Source organism: Bison bison, unplaced genomic scaffold, assembly GCF_000754665.1.
Source record: "Bison bison bison isolate TAMUID 2011002044 unplaced genomic scaffold, Bison_UMD1.0 scf7180017864456, whole genome shotgun sequence".
NCBI lineage: Eukaryota > Metazoa > Chordata > Mammalia > Artiodactyla > Bovidae > Bison > Bison bison.
Genome location: NW_011495018.1, coordinates 14195254 through 14220290, shown reverse-complemented (window position 1 = coordinate 14220290; position 25037 = coordinate 14195254). Strand labels below are relative to the sequence as shown.

General features: G+C 41.6%; 2 protein-coding genes across 4 annotated transcripts in view; one reads left to right on the top strand and one right to left on the bottom strand.

The window, feature by feature from the left end:
- The window catches only part of ENO4 (enolase family member 4), a 28493-nt gene extending 16856 nt beyond the window's left edge, over nt 1–11637 (top strand). Inside the window, exons 8-14 of one of the 3 annotated variants that reach the window (XM_010859280.1) lie at nt 126–182; nt 1475–1642; nt 3721–3846; nt 5183–5378; nt 7499–7566; nt 8083–8200; nt 10260–11637. In XM_010859280.1, the coding sequence (XP_010857582.1) occupies nt 126–182; nt 1475–1642; nt 3721–3846; nt 5183–5378; nt 7499–7566; nt 8083–8200; nt 10260–10381 (855 nt within the window). In that variant the 3' untranslated portion in view covers nt 10382–11637. The remainder of the gene's footprint in view (nt 1–125; nt 183–1474; nt 1643–3720; nt 3847–5182; nt 5379–7498; nt 7567–8082; nt 8201–10259) is intronic. The other 2 variants (XM_010859282.1, XM_010859281.1) reach the window with 2 other exon arrangements.
- A 1762-nt stretch (nt 11638–13399) lies between these two features.
- KIAA1598 (KIAA1598 ortholog) overlaps nt 13400–25037 on the bottom strand; it is a 91721-nt gene continuing 80083 nt past the window's right edge. The window contains 1 exon segment of the mRNA XM_010859278.1: nt 13400–15118. Coding sequence (XP_010857580.1) covers nt 14908–15118 — 211 coding nt within the window. The 3' untranslated portion in view covers nt 13400–14907.

The window sequence follows — 25037 nt, the reverse complement described above, 5'->3', positions numbered from 1 at the left end:
AGAGACTTGAAGCATGACCAGCTCGGCTCAGAACAGTTGCCAGGTCAGAGGACCAAAAGCTCTGCCTGCTGCCACAGACGTGTCTGAAAATCCCAAGTGACATATCTTTATCTTCTGTCCCACAGTCCCCTCCTCCAAAGCCAGAGACAAAAAAAAGTCACGATGGAGGCAAAAGAGGCCAAGTAAGTAAATGCATTTCCCACACTCTGTATGACAGGTCATTTATTCCCCGCCCCCTCCCCTCTCCCAAAGTCACTCTGCTCCAGGACCAGGCCTCACATAAACAGAAATCGCATGGTAATATGGCTTCAAGGGGACTGACCCAGGCGGCCAGCCCCCAGAGCTGGAATATCATTCCGTCCCTGCCTCTCCGGCAACAGGCTGCTGGGCCACCACTGCCCGCAGTCGTCTGGCCCACTGAAGTCTCAGACTTTGACCTTTCCCCAAGATCATTTGGGTCCTCACACCTTCTTCCACTGTCGTGCATCCTCTGTGCCGTGTCCTTTCAGCTGGAGTCGCCCATCCTTTTTAAAATAAAACCTTTCTTGAAGAAGAGTTACATTTTTTTAACTTGCATTTTCACAGTTGTGCTGCACTGTGCTTAGTCGTGTCCAACTCTTTGAGACCCCATGGACTGTAGCCTGCCAGGCTTCTCTGTCCATGCTGATTCTCCAGGCAAGAATACTGGAGTGGGTTGCCCTGCTCTCCTCCAGGGGATCTTCCCAACCCAGAAATCAAACCCAGGTCTCCTGCACTGCAGGTGGATTCTGTACTGTGTGAACCACCAGAGAAGCCCTTTTAATAGTTCAGTTCAGTCACTCAGTTGTGTCCAACTCTTTGCAGCCCCATGGACTGCAGCACACCAGGCTTCCCTGTCCATCATCAACTCCCAGAGCTTACTCAAACTCATGTCCATTGAGTCGGTGATGCCATCCAACCATCTCATCCTCTGTCACCCGCTTCTCCTCCCACCTTCAATCTTTCCCAGCATCAGGGTCTTTTCTAATGAGTCAGTTCTTTGCATCAGGTGGCCTTTTAACAGTTATATCCTTCTAAAGGAAAATGGGACACAGGAAAGAGCAGGTCTAGAGGAAGAAGGCAGAGTTAGGAACAGGTGGGACAGACATGTATAGGGACAGACTGAAGACTCACCAGCCTGGTGGTCATGGCTCAGGTCAGCCCGTGTTCAGTGGTAGAGCCAACAGAGAGATGACATGGGCAACTAAAGAGAGAGGAGTGTGTTCCCAGGTCAAACTTGAAAACCTCGGGAGTAAGAAAACTGTTCCCAGATACTACAGAACATTCATCTGCCCAGAGGTCATGCAGACATGAGCAGGAACTAGGGACAGGGTGAATGGAGAGTCCGAGGACCCTGTGTTTGTAGAGTTGAGTCTGGTTATTAGCTGCCAACCACCAGAAGCTCTAAGAACCTTAGCGTGCTATATTTACACACGTGGTTTTCTTGATCCTGCAGCAGCAGATCACCGGCAAGATGTCCCATCTTGGCTGTTTAACCATTAATTACGACACTATAGAGCAGCCACTGCTCCTCATACAAGGAATCTGTGCGAACCTGGGGCTAGAATTGGGAACGAACCTGCATCTAGCCATCAACTGTGCCGCACATGAGCTGATGGACTACGTAAGTTTCCACTCCAGAGTTTTTGCCTTTTGTTTCGGTCCCATTATTTTTAAATTAGAACTCAAAAGAGGAGCCTATCTGTTTATATTTCCAAACAAAGTCTATTTTTTCAAGTAATATCATGGAAGGGTCCAAATATAAATGGAGTTGGGAAAGCCCAGTTAGCTAATGACCAGACAACGTGCTGTGCTGTGTTCAGTCACTCGGCTGCGTCCAACTCTGTGCAGCCCCATGGACTGCAGCCCACCAGGCTCCTCCGTCCATGGGGATTCACCAGGCAAGAACACCGGAGTGGGCTGCCATCCCCTTCTCCAGGGGATGTTCACAACCCAGGGATCGAACCCAGGTCTCCCACATTGCAGATGGATTCTTTACCATCTGAGCCATCAGGGAAGCCTATAGTCTTCTTCTGACAGACAATAACATAGCCATATAACTTTAAATATTAACAGGAAATGTCATAATAGTTATATAGAGAAATTCTGTAATAAAAATGACTAAAATGGATTACTTACATTGAAATCATGAGAACTGCTGAAAAATAATTTAACAAATTGGTATGTTCTGCTGAGTACATTCATTTGGTTGATGAATGCTGAATTGGTCAAGCATAAAAAGCGAGTCAGTTGTAACTATGACTTGACAAGCTCTTCTAGACACATGGTTCTTGGAGTTTTTGCTGGTGACTCACTTTTTAAATAAAAAAAGTATTTCCAAGTTATTGAAGTTTTTGGAGAATAATTAGTAATGGTAATTAATGTCAAATTCAGGGGACATGACCAAATAGGATTCCACTTTAATTTGCAATTCTAATTTTTGACTTCAAAGGAAATCTTGAATAGTATATTAGAAACCTAAGTATCAGCTGACTTCTAAAGTTTTTAGTTTCCTATAGAAACTAAGCACAGAAAAGAATGTTTAATGTAATTTTCTATTCTTCACATAATGATTGGTTCCTAGGCATACCATTAAGAAAAATAATTGCATGTTTTCATCTACAACGTATACCATGAACTATGAATATACTGACTGCTAGCGCTAATGAGACTGGATATTTATTGCTTATATTCGGTAAAATGCATTAGCTAGATAGCAGATAATTCTTCTTATGTTAGTTCAAAGTCATTGAAAAAGTTAGTTCAAAGCATTTCCTCTCTGACAAGACAAGATTGTATAAGTTTTGCAGTATAGAAACTAAGAGTTCTTAACCACTTTTTAATGTGAAAAAAGTACAGAATCTTTTCAATGATGGACTTCTTAGGAACCTGCTTAATTCTAATGGAATCCATTCTGTTAGCAGCCACAGGAAGGCATTAGTAAATCAGAGTTATTCTGGTGCACTCCACCTCACTCCCTGTACCTAAATGCCCCAGGTACCAGTGCTGGACACAGATTTGGACTGGACATAAGGGTGCTGTGTTTGCAGACATCATACTAAATTCTCCAGGTCCGTTCACTCCTGTACGTAAGTACCTGGGGGCATTCCAGACTTCAGATGAACAGGCTACACTAGAATTCCACTTCCAAAACAATAGTCACTACTAGAACATGCCTGCTTGCTTTCACCTAAGTCTCTTTACATTTCATATTGACTGTTCATATCTCAAAAGTCTAGCCCCGCTTTCAAATTTAAAATATTCACAGTAAAGGAAACAAGCTAAATTCATTCACTGTGAGCTGAACAATGGTAGTTCTAGTAAGTAGGCAGGTTTGCACTGCTATTCTATTTATGAATTTATGTGATTGCACATCTTCCAAACAGCCAGGGATCTGGCATCACATCCTAAAACTGAAGTAAGGAATTACTCCTCTCCTACTCTGCAGGCAATTGTTTTGTGCAGAAGGTTTCATCTGAAGTCCGTGGGAAGAGCCGTATGAGGCATTCAGAGAAATGCAGACTTGATTTCCTCAGGTTGATATTTAACAGATAAAAAGGCACAGATTTCTCGTGTGAGGGTGGCCTGAAAATAACCTGCAGTCTTTTATATGAAATGAATGAAAGAAGTTGAATTGCATCTTTAATGTTGGAAGAACTCATCATTCAGCTTTTATTTTAATATCTTCTTTACACTTACCAGAGTAAAGGAAAGTATGAAGTGATGATGGGGACCTACAAAAATGCAGCTGAGATGGTTGACCTGTATGTGGATCTGATCAACAAGTTCCCTTCAATTATTGCCTTAATTGATCCTTTCAGGAAGGAGGTAATGGGATTCACCTTGAATTTCATAATAAAACAGAATAAAGTCTCATTGTTTTCGATCTGTAGATTTGAAATGTAATTTGGGCTGGGATATTTTACTTGGGCATTTATGAGAAAAGGCCCTTACCGGGCAAATGACTAGCAGAAACAGAATTACCTAGGAGTGTGCCCATCTACGGAATAAAACACGTATCTCCCAGCACTTCAGAGTACCTGTGTGTTTACCAGCAGCCTAAGTGATGGCAGATGAGCCTGCTGTGCTGGCTGGTGCTTCGATAGGTTAATCACACATCATTTCCAAGTGCTCACAGAAACAGAACTTCAACTAGGCCAAATGTTTTTTAACCTAAATTCAGTTACTACACATGTATAGAAGTTTAAAAAAAAACATATTCTTTAAGAGATTTGAGATATTGAGGTTTTCTGACCTGTTCACACTAATGCATCCAACAAGGACTGTCTATGTGCCTATAACTCTCACTCTTCCTAACCCACTTAAACTTCAAAACTTACATTCTTGATTTTATGAACTTGAGAGCCATTAGATATAGTGAGCAGATATGCTCTTTGAGATAACTCAGCTATTAAAATTTGAGGGACAGAGAGAGAGCTGGATCTTACTGGAGCCCCAGGCTCTCTCATTCCCATCTTTCCTTTCACAGCCTGGGCTACATCCCAGCACTTGTGGATGATACTGAGCCCAGATCTTGCATCCCACCAGACGTTATCTGCTGCTGCTTGTCCCCAGGCTCTGGCCACAGCTCTTTTTTAATGTGATAAGATGCACCTGTATTGTCTGTCCTGATGGGACAGGTGGAAATCTAGTACAACAGCTGGGAAGACTGTATATTACTATTTAAATGAGCATTTCACTTCATTTGGTCTCACCAATTAAAAATAAGGGTGTTGGGAATGAGGGTCTACAGCCCTGCAGGCTCATTTATTTCCATTGTCTTTTTACCAGAAATAACATTAACATCCTCCAACCAGCCAGTCTTTAGCAGCATCGTGGATAACACAGTGGGTGGGAAAAGCCTGTGCTTGAAGGATGTCAGAATCAACGTGGAGAAAAGCATTTAATGTGTATTAACATTTTATTCACTAGATCTTTAAGCTCAAATTTCATCACTGTAGGTTTCTATTCCACAAAGCCTATTAACTTGTGTGGCTGTGGTACAAGCAGCATTCAGCTGAAAAATGCAAAAAACAGAAAACTCCCCCTAAACCCCTAGCTTATGTATCTCAGAAAGGTGTCTAACTTTGATTGTCTATGATTCCTGTTGTTTTGTGATGATGCTCCATTCACTGTAATGACCAATTCTTAAATATCCACCCAGGACTCTGAACAGTGGGACAGCATCTATAATGCTCTTGGTTCCAGGTGTTACATAATTGCAGGCACCGCGTCCAAAAGCATCTCTAAACTGCTAGAGGAGGGCAACATCAGCATCCTCAAATGCAGCGGGCTGATCATAAAACACATAAACCAAACTACGATGTCGGACTTGGTGGAAATAACCAATCTCATTGACGGTGAGTGGAAATACAGATCTGAAAGACTCATTATGAACTTAAATACACAGTGTATCAGGCACTAAGAAGCATGGAGTCCATCTTGGAAGAAAAAAACACCCCAGCCCTTTGTGAGTGAATGGCACCCCACTCCAGTACTCTTGCCTGGAGAATCCCATGGACGGAGGAGTCTTGTGGACTGCAGTCCATGGGGTCGAGAAGAGTCGGACACGACTGAGCGACTTCGCTTTCACTTTTCACTTTCATGCATTGGAGAAGGAAATGGCAACCCACTCCAGTGTTCTTGCCTGGAGAATCCCAGGGACAGGGGAGCCTGTGGGCTGCCGTCTATGGGGTCGCACAGAGTCGGACATGACTGAAGTGACTTAGCAGCAAAATGTACCTTACTACTGATTCAGTTCATAATGTTCTAAGAACAGCCCCACCCAGGAGGTCGCCCCTTTCAGGGAGGGCTACCACAAACACATGGCTGAGGCTGCTGTTCTCTCAGCTTCACAAAACACCACACTGATTCTTTTTATTCAATAATTAGCCCACACTGGCTTTTTTTTAGTTCCTCAAAAGTTTCAAACTCTTTACGACCTACAGGTCTTTGAACATGCTGTTCCTTCAGCCTAGAATGCTTTGCCCTGTACCATTTAGTTGGCTAACTAGTTCTGATCCTTCAGATCTTCTTGACCTAAATGAAACCTCTTCAGATGTAGATGCTTTTTCCTAATTTTCCCCACCCGTCACTGGCTACTCTGAATCTTTCTCATCCCATATTTTCAACTGTAGTAACTGGCCACAGTTTGTTCAGTTGGGTCTGACTCTTTGCGAGCCCAGGCTTCTCTGTCCTCCACTATCTCCCGAACATCAAACTCAGGTCTTTTGAGTTGATGATGCCATCCAACTGTCTCATCTTCTTGTTGCCTCCTTTTCCAGGGTGTTCTTAGGAGTCTTGTTCACTTATGCACAGGGCCTGAAACATGAGTATCGTGAGTGGATCTCAGGAACTAAGCAGAAGGCTAGTCTCAGAGCTGGTGCAAGGCTCAGATGGAGACTGGGAGCCAGGGGCCTGGGCTGGTGGCAGAAGATGGAATGAAATGCCTGTGGTCCCTTCGCCTGCAGCCTGCCCCGGTCTAGGACCCAGGCAGGGTGGCTTGCAGGTGGTGGGAGAGACGCCCCAGGCCTGGCCTTTCTTCCTGGGCCTGGCACTTGGCAGACATTCTGTTCCATGCCAGATCACTGCTGTAACTCCTGCCTGTAAGACACAACACTGTCACCACAGGAAGAACTCTGGATTGCAGTCTTTGTAGGCTTTGACAAATTTTAAGGGGCTTTGAGATCTTTAAACGTGATTGATTAAGTACTATTAACACTGCTCTTCTAATAAGTCAACATTCAGAAAGACAGTTTTCCTTTGAACAAAATTTTACATGAATTGTGAAATCTGTTATTTAGGCATATGATGCCCTTGTACTTACTTGTATTTTGACTCTAAGATGCACATTTTTCTACATTGAACATAGATGATTGTATCTTATAGCTGTGGTCTGAGAAATGTGTCAATCTAACTTGAGCATTTTTCCTCTTTAGTGGTAATAATGGTGCCTCTTACAATCGAGGGTATCTTAGATTTGATGAAACATAGCATTCATTTCGGAGAAGGCAATGGCACCCCACTCCAGTACTCTTGCCTGGAAAATCCCATGGACAGAAGAGCCTGGTAGGCTATAGTCCACCAGGTCGCTAAGTCAGACACGACTGAGCTACTTCACTTTCACTTTTTACTTTCATGCATTGGAGAAGGAAATGGCAACCCACTCGAGTGTTCTTGCCTGGAGAATCCCAGGGATGGTGGAGCCTGGTGGGCTGCCGTCTCTGGGGTCGCACAGAGTCGGACACGACTGAAGCAACTTAGCAGCAGTAGCAGCAGCATTCATTTAGTGTTCATTATCTACACAGATATAATCAGGGTACTAGAAATGCAAATATAGGGGTTAGAATTCTCAGATGGTCAATGAATTGACTCTTCACAGTTTTAAACCTCTGGCAGACTTTAAAGTTTTATTCTGGAGGCTTGTATCTGTTGATTAGATTCGTACCATCTAAAATGAAACGAATTCCTCTGCTTACAGGTAAGAAGCTCATCGCTGTCTTTGGAAGCACAGAAGGAGAATCGTCTGATGACAGCCTTGTCGATTTGGTAAGTGCTAAAAACTGGTCCATTGCAGAATTGCCAAAACACTGCTTTTATCATGAAATGGTGTTTCAGAGTGGTGGACTTTGGCAGACAAAGTCATGTAACCTTTTATGAAAGATTTGCTTCCTCCCAGACAGCTGCCTTTTGCAAAGAGCTAATCTTTGAGCTTTTAAAAACAAGAAAAATTGAAGTCCTGGGAAAATGATGAGCATACTTAAATGACTGGGGTGTGCACTTGCAATCTTACCTCCTAAAATGAAGTGATAAAGGCCAGAGTGTTCTTATATAAAAGTCAGACGCTCACATGACTAGGATAGCATCTGATGTACAGTCACACTATCTCTGTACCCCTGAGTCTTCTCCGCTTGTAAGCAGGCCACTTTACACTTATGAGATGAGAAACTGACTCGAGAGTAAAACCAAAACACACAGCGGCAGTGTGTGGGTCCCTCCTCCCTAACGAGTTTAGTTTAGCGAAATATGACTCCATTTAAAATAAGCTGTTCCTCATCCCTTTAGGCTGTTGGACTTGGTGTCCGGTTTATCAAGTTGGGAGGTCTTTCTCGTGGCGAACGGGTGACCAAGTACAATCGCCTCTTTACTATAGAGGAAGAACTTGGCCAGAATGGAACACTGGGTATGTGCTGCTTTCTGCTTTGTTTTCCTTTAGCCATGAATAAGAGAACAAAGATTGGGAGAGGGAGGAATAGAAGTCTCTCAGCAGGCGGACAGGGGAATCCAAAGACTATAAATAAGTGCTGACAAAACCAGGATGGCATTTGCCACAATGTGCATTGTTTTCTTAATGGATTATCTATTTACCTGAATGTTTAAAACTCTCGCCCCCCCCCCTTTTTTTTCTTTTTGATGAATAGGCTGTGTGATGCTTTTCAATAAACTTAATTGATTGGAATTTCCAAGCCTACCTTTTGTTATGGTCCAAGTTATACTTAAGGTTTCTCTGCACAGCCCAAGAAAGTTAAAGACAGATGTTTCCCTGGTGGTTCTTGGCAACAATTTGCCTTACTTAAGTAGAGAGCGTGTTAATTTAATCTACCTTGGCAAGACTACAGTCTCAAGAGAAATGAACCAGTCATTTATGACATCAAACTTTGTAAATCTGCATGGATAGAAGCAGCTTATGTACCAGCTACCTGGAGAGAAAACCCCCAATATGCATTTTTACTCTTTATGTATTACTGTGATAGCGAAAAGCAAGCATGCACAGATGTTTAAAGAGACCAATACTTGTCTTTGCAAAATTCTAAAACTATTTGCATTTTAAAATGGAATTGACAGACTGCAAAAAAGGATGTTATTTAAGTAGTGCTGACGTACTTGTTACCATAAATCAGGGGTCCCCAACTTGCGGGATCTAATGTCTGATGATCTGAGGTGGATCTGATGTAATTAATAACAAAGTGCACAATAAATGTAACGCACTTGAATCATCCCAGAGCCATCCATCCCCTCACCACCCTCCCCTGGTTCGGAAAAATTGTCTTCCATGAAACCAGTCCCTGGTGTCAAAAAGGCTGGGGGCCGGCCACTGCCATAAATGTAACTCTTGAATGAGATAGATACATTACAGAAAGTATTGTGGACAAGCAAGGAAGTCCTACTCAGTACAGGCGCTTTTTTTAGGGACCAATAGAAATAGTAACTATAAATTTGTCACATTTAACTATGTAATGACCTTGACACACATCCTAAGATTTACAGGAAAAAAAAAGATATAATGGGGAGACTATGTCTCCGTCATGTAAGGGCAGTCAAAAGTTCGTATTATTTAGTGTGTAACATGAGGGCTTTTTTTTTTAAATGGGTAAAATTATATGGCTCCTACTTACTGTCTGATTAATTTTTGTCATCCTGACTCGTGGAAGCTTTAGATTCCCTAAATGACTGATCACATTTCCAACCAGACTTCACCACAAGGGGAACAGCTGCTTCGGGGCATCAAAAAGGACTCTAGTGACCGGAGGCCCAGCTCCTCCCTGGTGACAGTGCCGGCCCCTGAGCATTCCGGAATGGATTAACAGATTAATGAGGATTTTGCTGACATTGGCAGTGGTCAATACTTGTGAAGGGGGACCAAAAAAACTGGAAAAGCAAACCACTCCACTGAGAGGTTGCGTAGGAAATCTTGGCAAAAGCTCAGCCATTAAAACACTGTTCTTGCCTACAGGGACCTGAGTGCAACAGTCTAAGTCGACAGAGGCTGATCTTGGAATAGTTAGTTGGCAACGGTTTGTCTCATGCAGAGCACTGGCCTTCCCTCCAGTTCATCTTCCTTTTATCCTATGCTGCTCAGCCTCTGCCCAAAGTCCGCTGTACACCAGACGTTCCAGAATGTTGTCTAAGGATACAATGCAAACTGAACAAAACAAGTGTATTGCAGCTAACGTATAACCAATGACAGGCCCACTCTTTGGCAGTTCCAGAATCCTTTCTAATGGTGGTGTGACACCTCTGGACAGTTCTGAAGCTGCTCTCCTTTAAATCCTGTAACAAAGATCAAACTGGAACCAGGGGCTTCCCTGCTGGTCCACTGGTTAAGACCCTGTGCTTCCAATGCAGGGAGCATGGGTCTGATCCCTGGTCAGGGAACTAAGATCCCACATGTCACATAGCCAAAAAAAAAAAAGAAATCAGCCACTGAATTAGTAAACTTTATTGTTGTCATTTTTTAATAGGCTTCAATGAAGAACACACATTTTTCTCCTGGAATGAGGAAGCTGAAGAGGCTGGTGAGCTGCACGAGGTCCCTGAGCCCATCTTCCCCACAGAAGTTGCGGAGGATCTCGCCAAACTTTGAGCATCTTCCCACCGGGGTTGCACGCACCCCAGCTGACAGCCACACCACTCAGACTATTAGACTGAGAGACCTGGAGGATATCTTCATTTTGCCTTTGCTCCAAAAACTTCACTAACTTGTGTGTTTTTTCTTCCTTTCCGTTTATTGTTTGGTGAAAGACAGAGATAGTATTTTGCCTGAAATTATACCTGTGAACCTGTCTTCCAGCCGTCACATTTCTGTGGTGATCCTGTTTGTACCTGTTCATGCTCTGGTTCATGGAAAAATTCTTGCATATGTTTGTATATGTCCATTTGAGGGGGAGGGGTCATGACCCAGTAGAACAGTCCAATATTTTTGCCACCAACTCCACACTCAGTTCAAACACCCCATACTTTACTAGTCAGAACATCTCTAAAAACAAACATCTTTTACACTGGGAGCTTTCTCTGCCAGGAAAAGGTATACATCTTCTCTTTTTATCTTAAATATCCATGCTAGAAAGCACACACACAGTTTTATAGCCAACCTCGTGCAAAACTATGAGTTTCACATATTAAGAGCCAAACAGCTTCCTCTAACTTTCCTACCCTCAAATCCCTTTTCTCTGATTCCCACCTCTTTCTAAATTTTAATTTTTCATCTATCATTTATGTCTCTGGGGAATCTCCTTAGAGCGTTTTTGGAATGAGTATAAATGAGAAAATAAATGAGTATAAATTCAGTAAACACTGAGTTTATTCATTTGATGAATGAATAAATACTCTTAAAGCCATTAAATGCATAATTATTTTTATTATAGCATCTAGTAGGTGATTAAAAATGATGCAACATATAGATTGTCTTTTTTGAAAGCTGGTATTGGGGTGATTGAGGAGAGTCAAAACCAACCCATATTCAAACACTGACCTGTAAATATAATAATATCCAGTGGCTTTATATGATTTAAATTCTCTGTTCAGTTACCATGTTTTTTTCCCCAAATTACATAAATTCCTATGTACTGACCTGTGAGAAAGTTGGCTAAGTTTAGATTTCTGGTGTATTCTCTAAGTTTTTCTAAGCACGCCGAGGACCTCTCCGTTGAAGAGAGTACTAACAGGGAGATGTAATGATCTTATGGCAGAGCCAAGGCCTTACTCTCAAAGCAGTGACTTAAAGTAGGCTCTGTGGCACGTTCGTTCAGAGCCCAAGGCAGGAGGGTTGGTTGGTATCACTCTGAAGTTAAGAGCTGTGTCACACTGCGTGACTGTGGTTGCCTTTCCTGATTCTTAGCAATAAACAATGTACCCACACACACATACACACACCCACATGAAATATGGGAGGTCACGTGAGAGTATGCTCTGAAACTGTGATACAAATTATAACCGAATGAAGCCACAACAAAAATGTACAACTTAGTAACTGAATAATTAAAAATTAACCAAAGAGGTGACTTATTACCTCAGCCAAGTCAACGCTAACTTCAGTGCTGAGCACTGCCTATTCTCCTTGACCTTCCTTGAGGCCTGGGGTCACCAAATGGATATTGCACTTAAAGTTTCTGAGAGTGATAAGCACTGTTTCTATTTATATATTTTCTCTCTCTACACACGTTACAGGACATGTAATAGATATAAACCGTATCACGGACCCAATGGACATGAGTTTGGGTGAACTCCGGGAGTTGGTGATAAGCCAGGGAGGCCTGGTGTGCTGCAGTTTATGGGGTCGCAAAGAGTCGGACCCGACTGAATGACTGAACTGAAGATATTACATATGAGATGAAAGAAACTCATCGTACCCTTTATTAGAAATGGCAGGGGGACTGGGGAATGTGAGTGCTTGGAGGAAACTTCAAATCCAGTCCTTAAGTAAGGGCTGCTTGATGATCATATAAGGTCAATGATGATGAGAGATGCTTATCCATTCTCCACAACTTATTGCCACATAAGCTGAAGCCATTCCGTGATGAAAATGATTAAATATGTATTGGAGTGGGTAGCCATTCTCTTCTCCAGGAGATCTTCCCAACCCAGGGATCAAACCTGTGTCTCATGCATTGCAGGCAGATTTTTTACTATCCAGCCACCAGGGAAGCCCCTAAACATGTATGGTGTGCATTTATAAAAATCATCCAAGCCTTGTTTTTAACATTCTGTGAAACAGACTATCATTTACCTGACAAATATCCTAAAAATGGCGTGGAAGGGTAATTAACAGTAATCTTTACCTGCCCTACTCTATTTCTAATAGACATTTTACTGTTAACAAAAAAGGTAAGGAAGGAGGAATAACTGGTGAGTAGTAGAATCTGCCTGCAATGTGGAAGACCCAGGTTTGATCTCTGGGTTGGGAAGATCCTCTGGAGGAGGAAATGGCAACCCACTTCATTATTCTTGCCTGGGAAATCTCATGGACAGAGGAGCCTGGCAGGCTACAGTCCACAGGGGTTGCAAAGAGTCAGACACGACTGAAGCTACTAACACAGAGTCAGAGCCGCAACGTCCATTGTTTTCACTCAGGCCAATCAAGGTTGCATGGTTTTAGCCCTGTTAACGCCACAGGAATTCCCACAGGAATGGTCAACTGCCAAAACCAATGGAGGTGAGTTTATATGAGACTGGCTCAGCTACAAACAGGTACTAGAAATAATTTTATCAAAGTAATTTTAAATACTTTGTGATCATGGTGAAGGAATAAGCAGCTCAGAAAAAGTAAGAACCCTTTCAGAATACCAGTGACTAAATGTTGCCTGGTCCAGCTAACACTTTCACCAGATGACTGACTCTTTACCCTGGAAAGGGTGTGTGATGAGAGATGGAATTACAAATGTAACAGAATTTTGTATTTCTAAATACCTTTAAGACACATGCCAGCAGACAGTATACACAGGAATGGGGAAAACAGGAAGAAATGTAGCATAAAATTCCTCAAAAGAAATCATTTTGTGGATTATTAAAAATTACTAAACTTATCAAGTCTTATATAATTTTTTTATTAAAGGATGTCAAGTTTGGGGAACTAAACCAAAAATATCAATAACCACAAGTGACCTTTAGTGGGAAACTATTGGTGCTTTTTAATAAATGTGCTGAGGAGAGTTCAAATCACAGCATAACAGACCTTATTTCAGTGAATTAATGCCATTTGTAATTTGTATATCATACAGCAGTATTGTTCAATCAGGGGAAGTCACAGTTGAAAAGCATTACATTTTAATTCCCTATGAGTAAACTGATAAGCAACTGTAAAAACATCACTGGAAGAAACATGGAAACAGCCAAGCATAACGAACTTACAGAAGGATAATTATCTCCAAATTTAGGAAGTACACTTACTTGCCTTTTCAAGCCTATGTTTAGCATACATGCAAAAATAAAATACAACTACTGCAATTATTACTATCATTTTCTTCCGCCCTTAGGTGAGAAACACCTGACAGCCTCATGCTGAGCTATGCTAACAAAACTAAACCTTTCACTTTCTTTAATAGTAAAATTACCATTACTGAATCATTGTCATAAGAAAATGCATTCAAGTACATTACCACTTATTTTAAATAAACACCAATTTTGAAACAATCAACTTTGAAAAGCTGCATAAGTCTTTTTTTTAATCCCTGATTACATTTCTTTATTCGCTGTGGTAGACTGAAACATTGTATTTTTAGAGACTATCACCTAATTTGTTTAAAAACAAAACAAAACAACAAACTTGTGTAATGTAAAACAGCAGTGAAGCATGAAATTGTATGCTTGTCGCTTATCTTCACTGTACGTAAGAACTGGGATAAAATATGGTACTTGTGCTACATGAGTACATGAGAAAACACAATTGACCCATAGCACTGAACACCGTTTACCAAGATAATACTCTATTAAATTCAAGCTTTGGACTTCACCTCAAGTCTGCATTCAGGCCACTAGAGCATTCCCTCCAAAGTCTTGGGAGGCTTTGGACACAATCATCCCACAGTTAATAATGTGTGTAATTAACACTGAGTATGAGACTGCTAGCTTGACATCAGCTCCTGAAATTTAAGCTTATCTCAGTATATCCTAGAAAGTAATTTGTATACCACAGTGCCGAACAATTTCCATGCTACTGAAGTTTCTCCATCAAAAAAAAAAAAAGGATCAGATATGCAAAACAGAAGCTTCTCTGGGTTTTTTTAAAATCACCTTATTAAGCTAGTCCTGTTTATCCAATTAAACACAAGTGCTGCAACCTTTCATCATTACATTTGATTAGCGGTATGCACATTACCTAAGAAGATAACATCTGAATTTCTTGTTATCTTCTAAAAGAAGTCACATTTAATACAGTAATTAGAAAAAAATCTTATCCCTATAAACATTAAAAAAAGCTACCAAGAATGGGTATTTTGCTAAATAGCTTACTTATATTTATAGGTGAACTACTTACAAAAGAGACATCAGAAAAGAACCTATATTCTGAATACAGTGACAAGAACAGTGTCTATAGCCCTTGCCAATACACCAAAACTAATCATGTGCTCGTTACAAACGGACTTCCGAACATGCCAGCCTTCGGTTTACAGATCAGCAGTTGGAGCTGCTGGTGTCTCTCACTCTCTGTTTGTATCCTGGTTTAGTTTCACCTTCATCATCCTTGTGTTGAGCTGGATCTTTCTCAGCGACCTGGTCTTTGGTTTGAGGTTCGTGTGTGGAAACAGGATCTAAAACTACAACCGGTTTAGCTTGTTTTCCACTGCCAATGTATTGTTTCCTGTATCCAGTGTTACTGGGAGGCCTAGGGGGTGAACAGTTAAACAAACAAACAAAAAATTAAAAGCAGAGAGAGAAAGCATTTATCTTTCCGTATTCCTGGATTCAGAGGAGCAAAAAACCCAAAACATTCTAAGTCTAGTCAACATGCAAAAAGTGGTCTTTGAGGTGCCAGCCATTAAAAAAAAAAAAAAAGCTATTAGATTACATCTTAGGAACACAAGGCCAGAAGAAAGGCGGAAAAAGTCAGAGCAATTAACTGCGGAAGTGTTAAAAAGCCAAAGGCACCTACCTGCTTAATCGCACACTCTGCTCATAGAAGCACAAAGCTCACAGGTCCTCTGTGCATACCGCCCCACTGCCTGCTGCCCCCCACTCCTGCCCCACCTCTGCTTAGCTGGAAGGAGGCAGGGAGCCCCTCCCTTGTGTGCCCAGGGCACATGGAGTTGCAGACTAGCTCTGAGGAGACTACATGGAGGAGGGAAATAAATCACCACTATCCCCCATGGGCAGCTCAGAGATGTGCCAGCTGCTGCCGTTTGCTGGCAGGAACGACTCTGGTCAGACCTGGGGAGGAACGAGGGCGGATGGGAGAATCTAGAGGTAGAGGGTCAGCTGAAATGCCGAGTTACCACTTTTTCTAAAAAGGAGAGTCACATTTGAGAAATTTCTTACTGAATTTCAAATGGCAGTTTCTTTTTCCACTGAGGTTTCCTCTCTTCTCTTCTGATGTAAGAAGCTACTGCTTCTCCAGCTAAATAGGCAGTAATTTCCTTGTGGAAATGGAGATGTCCTGAAACACTCTTCTCTGGCCACGTGTCAGGGGATTAGGCTGTAGGCACCTAGTCCTCTCAGAAGACAGGACAGCAGCAACCATCTGAAGGGGCTGGACTGCTGATCTGATGCCTGGAGGTTGAGGGGTGTGTTGTAGGCAGGGCAGAGGCTATTCAGACTTATCTGGTCTTCCTGGTGGTTGCTAGGACGTTAACCATGACCCAGCACACCTCTGTCCCGTGTCCACCTCTGGATGTCAGGGTGAGTACTGATGAACTGCTGGCCAGGTCTCCCCACTGCTCTACTAGTCCCCCTGATCAGTTGATGTCTATTATTCCCTGACCCCTAGGTCAGACCTGCTGGTTGACGCTCCCTTACTGCCTCATACTTCTCCCTTGTTGGACTTACCACAGTTACAGTTAAATAACCAGTTGTTAAATGTCTGTCTCTTTAAGTAACATGTAAGCATCCATGAGTTGGACTGTTTAGCTTTGTTCATAGTTATACGCCAGCACCCAGAGTAGACCCATTTGTGGAGTAAACAAATGAGCGAATACTAATGAACTACCGTGCGTGAAAGGCTCAGAATGAATGCTCAGAAACCAAGGCTTTTGTGTGAGCAGGTCTGGATACCTCTATTGTACAACAAAAGCAACAAGAACAAATGATCAACTGTTGAGACAAAGTGGCCTGCACGATCCAGCCACAGGTAACAAAACTCCAACCCAGGGACCACGGTTTTATCACCTAGCGCTATGAGAGCTGTCCTGATGTTTGAAAACCATTATAAGGCTTTCCAGTTACACTGTGTGACTTGATTATCATCAATAAGCAACTAGCACATAACTGTATGCTTTGGAGGAGTAAAAGCAGAGAGATGATCAGAGGCCTGAGAGGAAAGTTACAACGTAGTGAGCACAGATTCCTTTATTTTTGCCTGAATCTGGCAACACCCTTTTCATTAGCAGACACCTCTGACACTGCCCACCTGCTCTGGCCAAAGATCCACTTCTCAAGATACCTGTTACTGTGTTTTGGCAATCACCATGGGATGAATTTACCCCAGGGGTATCTGGCTTGACTTTCTCTGACCTAGGGAACACATGAAAGACCGAATCCATGGTCGGAGAAGCAGAACCACCGTGAAAGGCCTACGGATTCACTATAGGTTAGACCTCAGGCAATGGAGAGAGCCAGTCAGGCAGTCTACGTGAGTCTGTGTACGATGCTGGGCCTGAAATCAGCATGTCGTGCAGGTGAGAAGCAGCAAGAAGCTGAGGACAAACAAGAGCCCCATCTCTTTCACAATCCCCAATCCTGAAGATGCAGGCGAGCTTCAGGGTAAACCTGGAGCCCTTCCACAGGGAATCACACATGCCTCTGGCTCAAGATCTGGAGAAGCTAGAAGGGGAGATGGGGGCAGCTGTGCCACATGCCAGCTAGGTGACAATGTGCATGAGCAGTAAAAGCACCTGCCCTACACACACTTTCAGAGCATTAAAAAAAAAAAAAGACTATTATGTCACTTCCACTTCCTAAATCTCATGCCAATTTCTCTTGTGGTGAAGCCTAACCTGGAAACAAGAGAATTCAAGGGAATTCTAGAAAATGAAGTTCCAGCCTAGCTAAACTGTTACAGTCAACATCACATAAAATCTGCCAGTCAAGTCCCTAGTCTGGTTCCACGACACTGGGTCTAAGCCCATTGCTGGCTTAGACCAGATAAGCTGGCCAGTCTGCTCGACACATGCAATGGAGGTATCCATCTCATTCCAGGTGAGCAATTTCCATCCACCCATACTGACCTTCATTCATCACTTTTGTAGAACTACCATGGATGTTTTCATGCCCACATGTGTCTGCAGGTGAAAGGGGTGGTGAACATATCCTAAAAATGCTTTCTTCATCAGCTGGAGGCTGAAAACTTCCAGGAAGTGCTCTTGGGGCTCCACAACAGCAACAAATGATGTTGACTCAACTGAAAGCTCAGAAACTCTGTATGGCCAGGCTCAATTTTCCTGGAATTGTCTCTGTCCAGAGAATTGCTGTTCTTTCCTGAAGTAGGCTTCTCAATAACTAATAGATTAATCTATTATTAAGTCACCTGTAGGCTCCAGTTTGAGAACTCCTTTGCTTGTCACTGAACTCGGCACAGTGGAAAACTTCTTTGACTCTATGCGTTGAGAATCAGAGTTAACTAGTTTCTTAAAGATAATGACCACTGGCTTGTAATTCCAAAGGGTTGAAGCTAAAAGGGACTACGGCAATCATCTAGTCCAACTGGTTCTTTTACAGATAAGGAAAATGAGGTTTGGAGAGGGGAGGAGCAAGACCTAAAATTATACAGCTTATCGGTGGCAGACCTAAGACAAGAATCAGAAGTTCCTATCTCCCTGTTCCTGATTCTCCCACAATATCACATAGCTTTTTACCAAAGGCATCTTCTAAAAACACAATGATGATGCCACAGGCTAATTCTGGTATGTTTACAGATTCTTTCTGAATCCTTGGTTTCACCTGCATGTTTCAGATCTATAAATACAAAATTCATCCCTTGTTTTCTTTCTTTCCTTTGTGACTTAAACCTAGCTCTTCCTGGTTTGACATCATTAAGTCCATTCCTGGTTCCCATGGGGGAGCGGCCCAGGGCTCCTTCTGGAATGAGGGGCCTCATTGTACCTCCAGTCCCATCTTATGGGGAGAGCCAGAAAGCCCCCCAGTGATGGTGCTCAGAACCCAGGCTCCTGCTCTAGGCAGCCACAGTGGCAGTTTTAGAAGGTTAAATCTGAGGCTTCTCCCCAAGGTGAAAAATCCCAGGTGCTCAAACACAACAATCCAATAGGAACTGCAGTATACCACTGTCTGGTTCAGTTTTTCTACTTTAATTTGTCTAAGAGCAATGATCCCAAATAAGGAATTAAAGTCAGTATCCATAAAAAGGATGGCAGACCTTCTCCTGTAAGCTGCAAAATCTCCAAGCAAAGCTTAAATTTTAGAGCTGACATGAAGACTCAAATCATGGACTGTTCAGGCTGAGGGATTACTGACATGAACCAGTCCATCCTTCTCATTTGTCAGGTGAAGACACCAAAGAATAGTGGGTTAAATGCTTGTGTGGGCACACAATTTGTTAATAGCAGATAAGGATTAACATTGTGGCATCTTGACTTCCTGTCAAGTATTTTTTTTCTTACCACAACAGAGTAGCAGTGATTTTTTGATCCATTCAAATAGGTGTTTTTGTGAGTCATTTTCAATCATTTGTTAAGTGCTATTCCAAGACAAAAAGAAAAACCAAAAAGCAAAATAAAAGCTAGGAGAAAATATACTAATCTATGCCACTCTATGAAGCCTAATGCCCAAGTACTGGGGCAGGCCAAAAAAGTCATTTGGGTTTTCCCATAACATCTTACAGAAAAACCCAAATGAACTTTTTGGCCAACTCAACACTACTTGGTTGCCCTTTCAGAAAGCAGTTACTTTTCCCTGCCTGCAAGAGGGCCAGAAGGTGAGGCTGGGGCAGATGGGGCCACTTGCTAGTAAAAGGGAAAACCTGACTCCAGCTGGTACTGGTACCAGAAGAATCAGAACAATTGCAAACGGTAATGCCCAAAATTGAACTTTATAATAAAGGGACTCAGTGATTTCTCAGACTGTGTTACAAGAGATGAAAGTGCAGCTTTCTAATTCTTAAAAAAGCACATCATTGTTTGCATTCAATGAAATTTCATTCAAAATCAACTTTCCACGTTCCAATTATATTCAACAACATTCTAGCTAACATTTCAGCTTCAATTCAAATTAACTAATGCCCTCAAAGAGCCCTAATAGACATGGTTCTGAGCTCAATTGAATACAATCAAAGCTCATGAAATGAAGGGGGGAAAATGCTTATTTCATGCAAATTTTGCATATCACTCAAGCTTAATTTTACTGATAATATAAAGGTGGGACATTTTGAACATTACAGTGAACGAAACTTTTAAGCGGCGAGAGTTATTTTATAAAATGCTACCTCTGAAAAGCTGATTGCCAAACAGTATAAAAACGGTTTGAGGCATAAATGCCAAGTTCATTTCTATTTCACTTCTGAGGTAACTATCTTTCAAATCGCAACAGCTGGACTATTTAACACAATCTGGTGAATCAAAGTATAGTTCTTCTCTGGTCTCCCAGTGGGATGCCTGCATTAGTCAGTGGCAGCCATCCAACAGATGACGCACAGCCGGACGGTCTGAACTCTGCTTCATTTACAACAAAAATGGATAAAGCCGCAATCATATTTACCACCTTCAAGGACAGAAAACGGAAAGATTTAAATGTGTCTTCATAAAGTAGTTTCTTGGGAAAACTCCAAAAAGGAAGTCCGTTTTATATTTTCCCTTGTGTAAAAATAAGAAGTCTCGCTGCCCGCCCCCCGCCCCCCGGCCCATCCCCAAGCCCTTTACAGAGTTGCTGCAGCAGTGAAGGGCAGTGGCACTGCGACCAGAGCTAGTTCTGTTTCCCTTAGACGTCCCGTTTTTCAGGACATTTTAACACACTTGTTCAAAATTTCCCCAAATCGAGTTTCAAACAAGAGATGAAACTTTCTATATTATTGCTCATTCTACTACTTTTAAATATCATGAAGGTAGAATGAAACTAATTCTTTTTGGCTTTGTGTACTTTTTGAAACTGCATTAAGCTCAAAGAATAAATTAGTTGGCCAATTTGGGTCAGCTTCTGTTTGAGGGGAAAATAGACATAGTTTTAAATTATGAAAAATAAATACTGTTAAGCAGCAGAATACCGCCACGCACGGATGAAAATCTGACATCACCTTCTGGATGCTGATTTGCCGTCAGGATTAACAAGAATCCCTTTTTAACAGAGGTTAACAATGGCTGGGCAAAGACTTGTGTGTCCACGTTGAGCCACAGTTTCTTTGGTGGAGTAACTGCAGCATAGCTTCTCAACGCACGGGTTGCCTCCCAGACCACAGTGAATGCTACGAAGGCTTGTCCCAGTTCTTTTATTCCTCCAGTGTAAGCTGGGCTCTGCACATTTACAGATTCCAAATACACTGGCCCAGGGAGGCCAGGAAACTGGACCTTTCTCACCAGCAAAATCAATGATAAAGCATGAGCTAAGACTGATTGTAGCTCAGGCAAAGATTCTTTTTTTAAATGTGTATGATACTTTTGGGGGCTACTTATAAAGATTTTTGTAATTTTGTACAACTTAAGTCACCGTGGAAAATTCACTGAGATCTCAGCTATGAAATGTGAATGCTATCTAAAAAAGAAATTTTAAGGGACATAAAGTCTTCCACCAGAATCACCATCTATAACACGGGCACCTCAAGAAAGCTGTCATGCACAAAATGTTTGTATTTTCATTCATAATTTTCAGAAAAATATTTTTAAATTTTAAGAGACTTTTCTTTAAATTTACTATATTAAATACTTTAAACTCTCTTTTAAGATGGTAAGTTGTGAAGAATTCAGTGTGCTACTTTTCATATAGTTATATGACGAAATATATTTCAGATGAAAAGCATTTATCAGGTTTCAGAAGTTAAATCAATTTATCCTCATATCTGAAACTACACTTAACTTTTAGCCAGAACTTCTATTTGAATAAATTTTAAGTCTCCACTACTCCACTATAGAAAAATAAAAGGAAACACAAATACTGCAGAGACTACTGAAAGATGTTTAAAATAAATGACAAAGCACCAAAAGCAATTTGGTTCTCCATGCCGAAATGATATATTTTATGCTAAGTTTCTAAAAATCATACGTGTTGGCAACGGGAGGCAAATGTTACAAGGCAATTCATTCTTTGAGAGAACTGAGAATTGCTCAGCTGTATTTTTAACAGTTATTCTGAGATTTACTCAACAGAATTTTAACACTGGGTATAACAGAGCCTCAACAATTAATCTGGAAGCATTTGCTGTCTGTGGAGCAACTCGGAACACCTGTGAGACAAAACCGACAGGCCGGTCTTCTGGGCAGCCCACAGGAAAACTCCTACGGAGGGGGCTGAGTGAGGCAATCTCCACTTCCAGAACATCCAGTTGTTCTGCTAATTTTGTTGTTAAAACTTAATTGTCCATGTGCAGGCACACATGGAGAACCTTTGTCATAGTGCTTAGCTGAGCAGAGCTGTTTCCTGCAGTGTCCGTACACAATTCAGGGGTACCAAGATTACAGTGGAGAGCACAGCAAATCCTTTAATTGTATAAGAGCATCAGATTAAGCAGCAACGGCCATGCAGTTCATTCTGCTAGCTAGTCATCTCTTCTCAGAAACAAACGTTTACTAAGTACACGGAAGGTGCCCTCCTTTCTCTGCTCTGCACCACACAAGCAAACACACGCACACACACACAAAAGGAAAGAAAAGAGGTGGGGGAGGGGGATGGGAGTAACAGGAAAAACACACACACACACACACACTCTGTCCACCACAAGGACTAAAAGAACTTGGCTCTATTCTATCTGAACAAAATGTTGACTCGAAAGAAATAGCTGTATGACCAACCAAGTTAACTTCCAGGTGAGATTTGAGACAATTTTAGGCCAAGCTTCCCTAAAAATAAGTTGAGGATCTTAATTTCTACTTGGCAACATATTTCAAAAGCTGAAATTCTACAGCTCTAATGCAAAAGAGCAATTTCATTTTTCTACATCCATTTCACACTGGAAATAATGGGGAAAAACCTGAAGAGAGACTACTTAAAAGTCAATCGATCTTTTAATTCAAACCCAGAAATGGCAATTAGATTTTCTTTTTCTTTCATAGAAACATTTGACTGATTATACTAACCATCAGACATCTAAAATTTATCTTTTATCAACTATACTTCGGTAGTCAACTGTTAATGGCTCAAACAAGATGAACTCTCACAAAAATAAATCTGTGTGGGGCCAAAAGTCACATGTATTTAGAGATACCATAGATCTAGAAATTAAACGCAAATTGAAATAAAAATGGCTTCACTGGAAATGGTCATTTTTCTATTGAAATTGAAGTCCTGTAATTGCTACATTGTTCTTTTTTTTTTTTTTTAATTCTTCTATGGGGCACAATGTGACCTGTTTTGACCTCCCAAACAAAAAAGGTAAGCTAGCCGCCTGTCTGATGGTTAAAAAGGAAATTTTAAAAAGCCTGATAAAGCTTAGGGTTTGGGGGAGATCTGGGACTGAAGAGAAGCATGATGAATTAGAGAAGTGTTAACTGGAAGGTCTCTGGCAATTGTGGCTTAAAAGCATCTTTAAGAATGGCCAAGAGAAGAGGATACAGCTACAAGATTACTGCAAATCACACCAATTACAACAGAAACTGGGTTCTCCCCTGTGAAACAAGGTTTTAGAAATAAACTGGATGAAATGAAAAATCATCCATGAGGTTGACCACTTTGTTTAATTGTAACTGTCAGGAGGATATTCACCTTTCTAAAAGTAATTAATAGAAAAAGTGAACATAGATGAATAAAGCTCAGTACAGACAAGTAAGGCCACTTCTAAGATGAGGCTGTTCAGAGACAGAAAGGCAAGATGGTGAAAACACAAGAAACCCCTGGGCCTCTGCCTGACTGTGCTGCAGAACTCTCGTAAGATCTGCTTACTTCCTTCTCCATGCTGCCGGCCCATTTGTCCTGCCTTTCTTTATAACTACCCATCTTTCTATAAGTAAGAGATGTCTCAAAATATGACGACCAATGGACACTACAGCCCAAACTCAAAGGAGCTAACGGGGAACTGACCAAAGGTGGAGTTGACTGACAGAGGTACAGCATGAAGTGGCTACAACAATGAAATTTATTTGAGGCTGTAGAATGTATGTTTTGAAAAAACAGTATTCACAGTGATTCATCTTTATATTATCACATTATCATTTAGTAAAACATCTTTCTAATCCAATGGTTACAGTCAGATACGTTCAAGGTACTTGACTTCTGGGAATGAACTAATCTTAAGCATGCTTGAAATGTCAATAAATTAAAAAATTCATAAATGAAACTTGGGCTTCCCTAATGGCTCAGTGCTAAAGAGTCCTCCTGCCAGTGCAGGAGATGCAGGTTCAATCTCTGGGTCAGGAACATCCCCTGGAGGAGGAAATGGTAATCTACTCCAGTATTCTTGCCCAGAAAATCCCATGGTCAGAGGAACCTGGTGGGTTACAGTTCATGGGGTCAGAAAAGACTTGGACACAACTCAGGGACTAAACAACAACAAATGAAATTTATGCCAAAGACTAAAGGAACTAAGGGTGGGATTCTAATGTATTAATTTCCAAAGTTTACTTGTGAAGCATGCTCCTTTACTGGACATTTGACAACATTAAAACAATTTCTTTCCAAATTCCTTTCCAGCTACTCTTTCAAGTCTTCTTGCTAATTTAGATGGACTCTGCTTTTCAGAATTCTTGGTTTTACTGGGTAACATTTTCTTCCCATGGCAAAAGATATTTTAATCGTTTAGGTTAGTCTTAGGAAGAGGAAAGATAAAAGAGATTACACCATCTAAGAGTAGGCAGGGTCAGAGGAGCAGGATGTGAGAAACATAGGCCAAATGAACTACACTGGTTCCTATAGGGGAAACCTTATAGTCATTTTCTTTGCTTCCATTCCTAGAGCTCTGAATACACTCAATGAATATGCTGTCATTCAAAAGCATGGGCTTTAAAGTTAGAGTGAAAAAGGTTCAAATAAAATCTGACCAACTATTGAGTGGGAATAGAATTTTGGGCAAATTATTTATGCCACTAAAACTCAGTTTTCTCATCTGTAAAATGGAGATAATGTCCAATCTGTACCTTTGGGAGAATCAAAGAATAAATGTTAGTGAAACATTAGTAACAACAACAAAACATTACAGAAGCAAATTCCAAAACTCGGAACCTCCAAATTGGAAACTGGCGCCATTACTCACAGCCTCCATTGGATATCTTACGCTGCTCTAAGTTGCTTCAGTTGTGTCCGACTCTCTCCAACCCTGTGGACTGTAGCCCACCAGGATCCTCTGTCTATGGGATTCTCCAGGCAAGAATACTGGAGTGGCTTATCATGCCCTCCTCCAGGGGATCTTCCCCACACAGGGATTGAACCCACGTCTCCTATGTCTCCTGCACTGGCAGGTGGGTTCTTTACCACTAGTACTACCTGGAAAAGTCCATCAGACA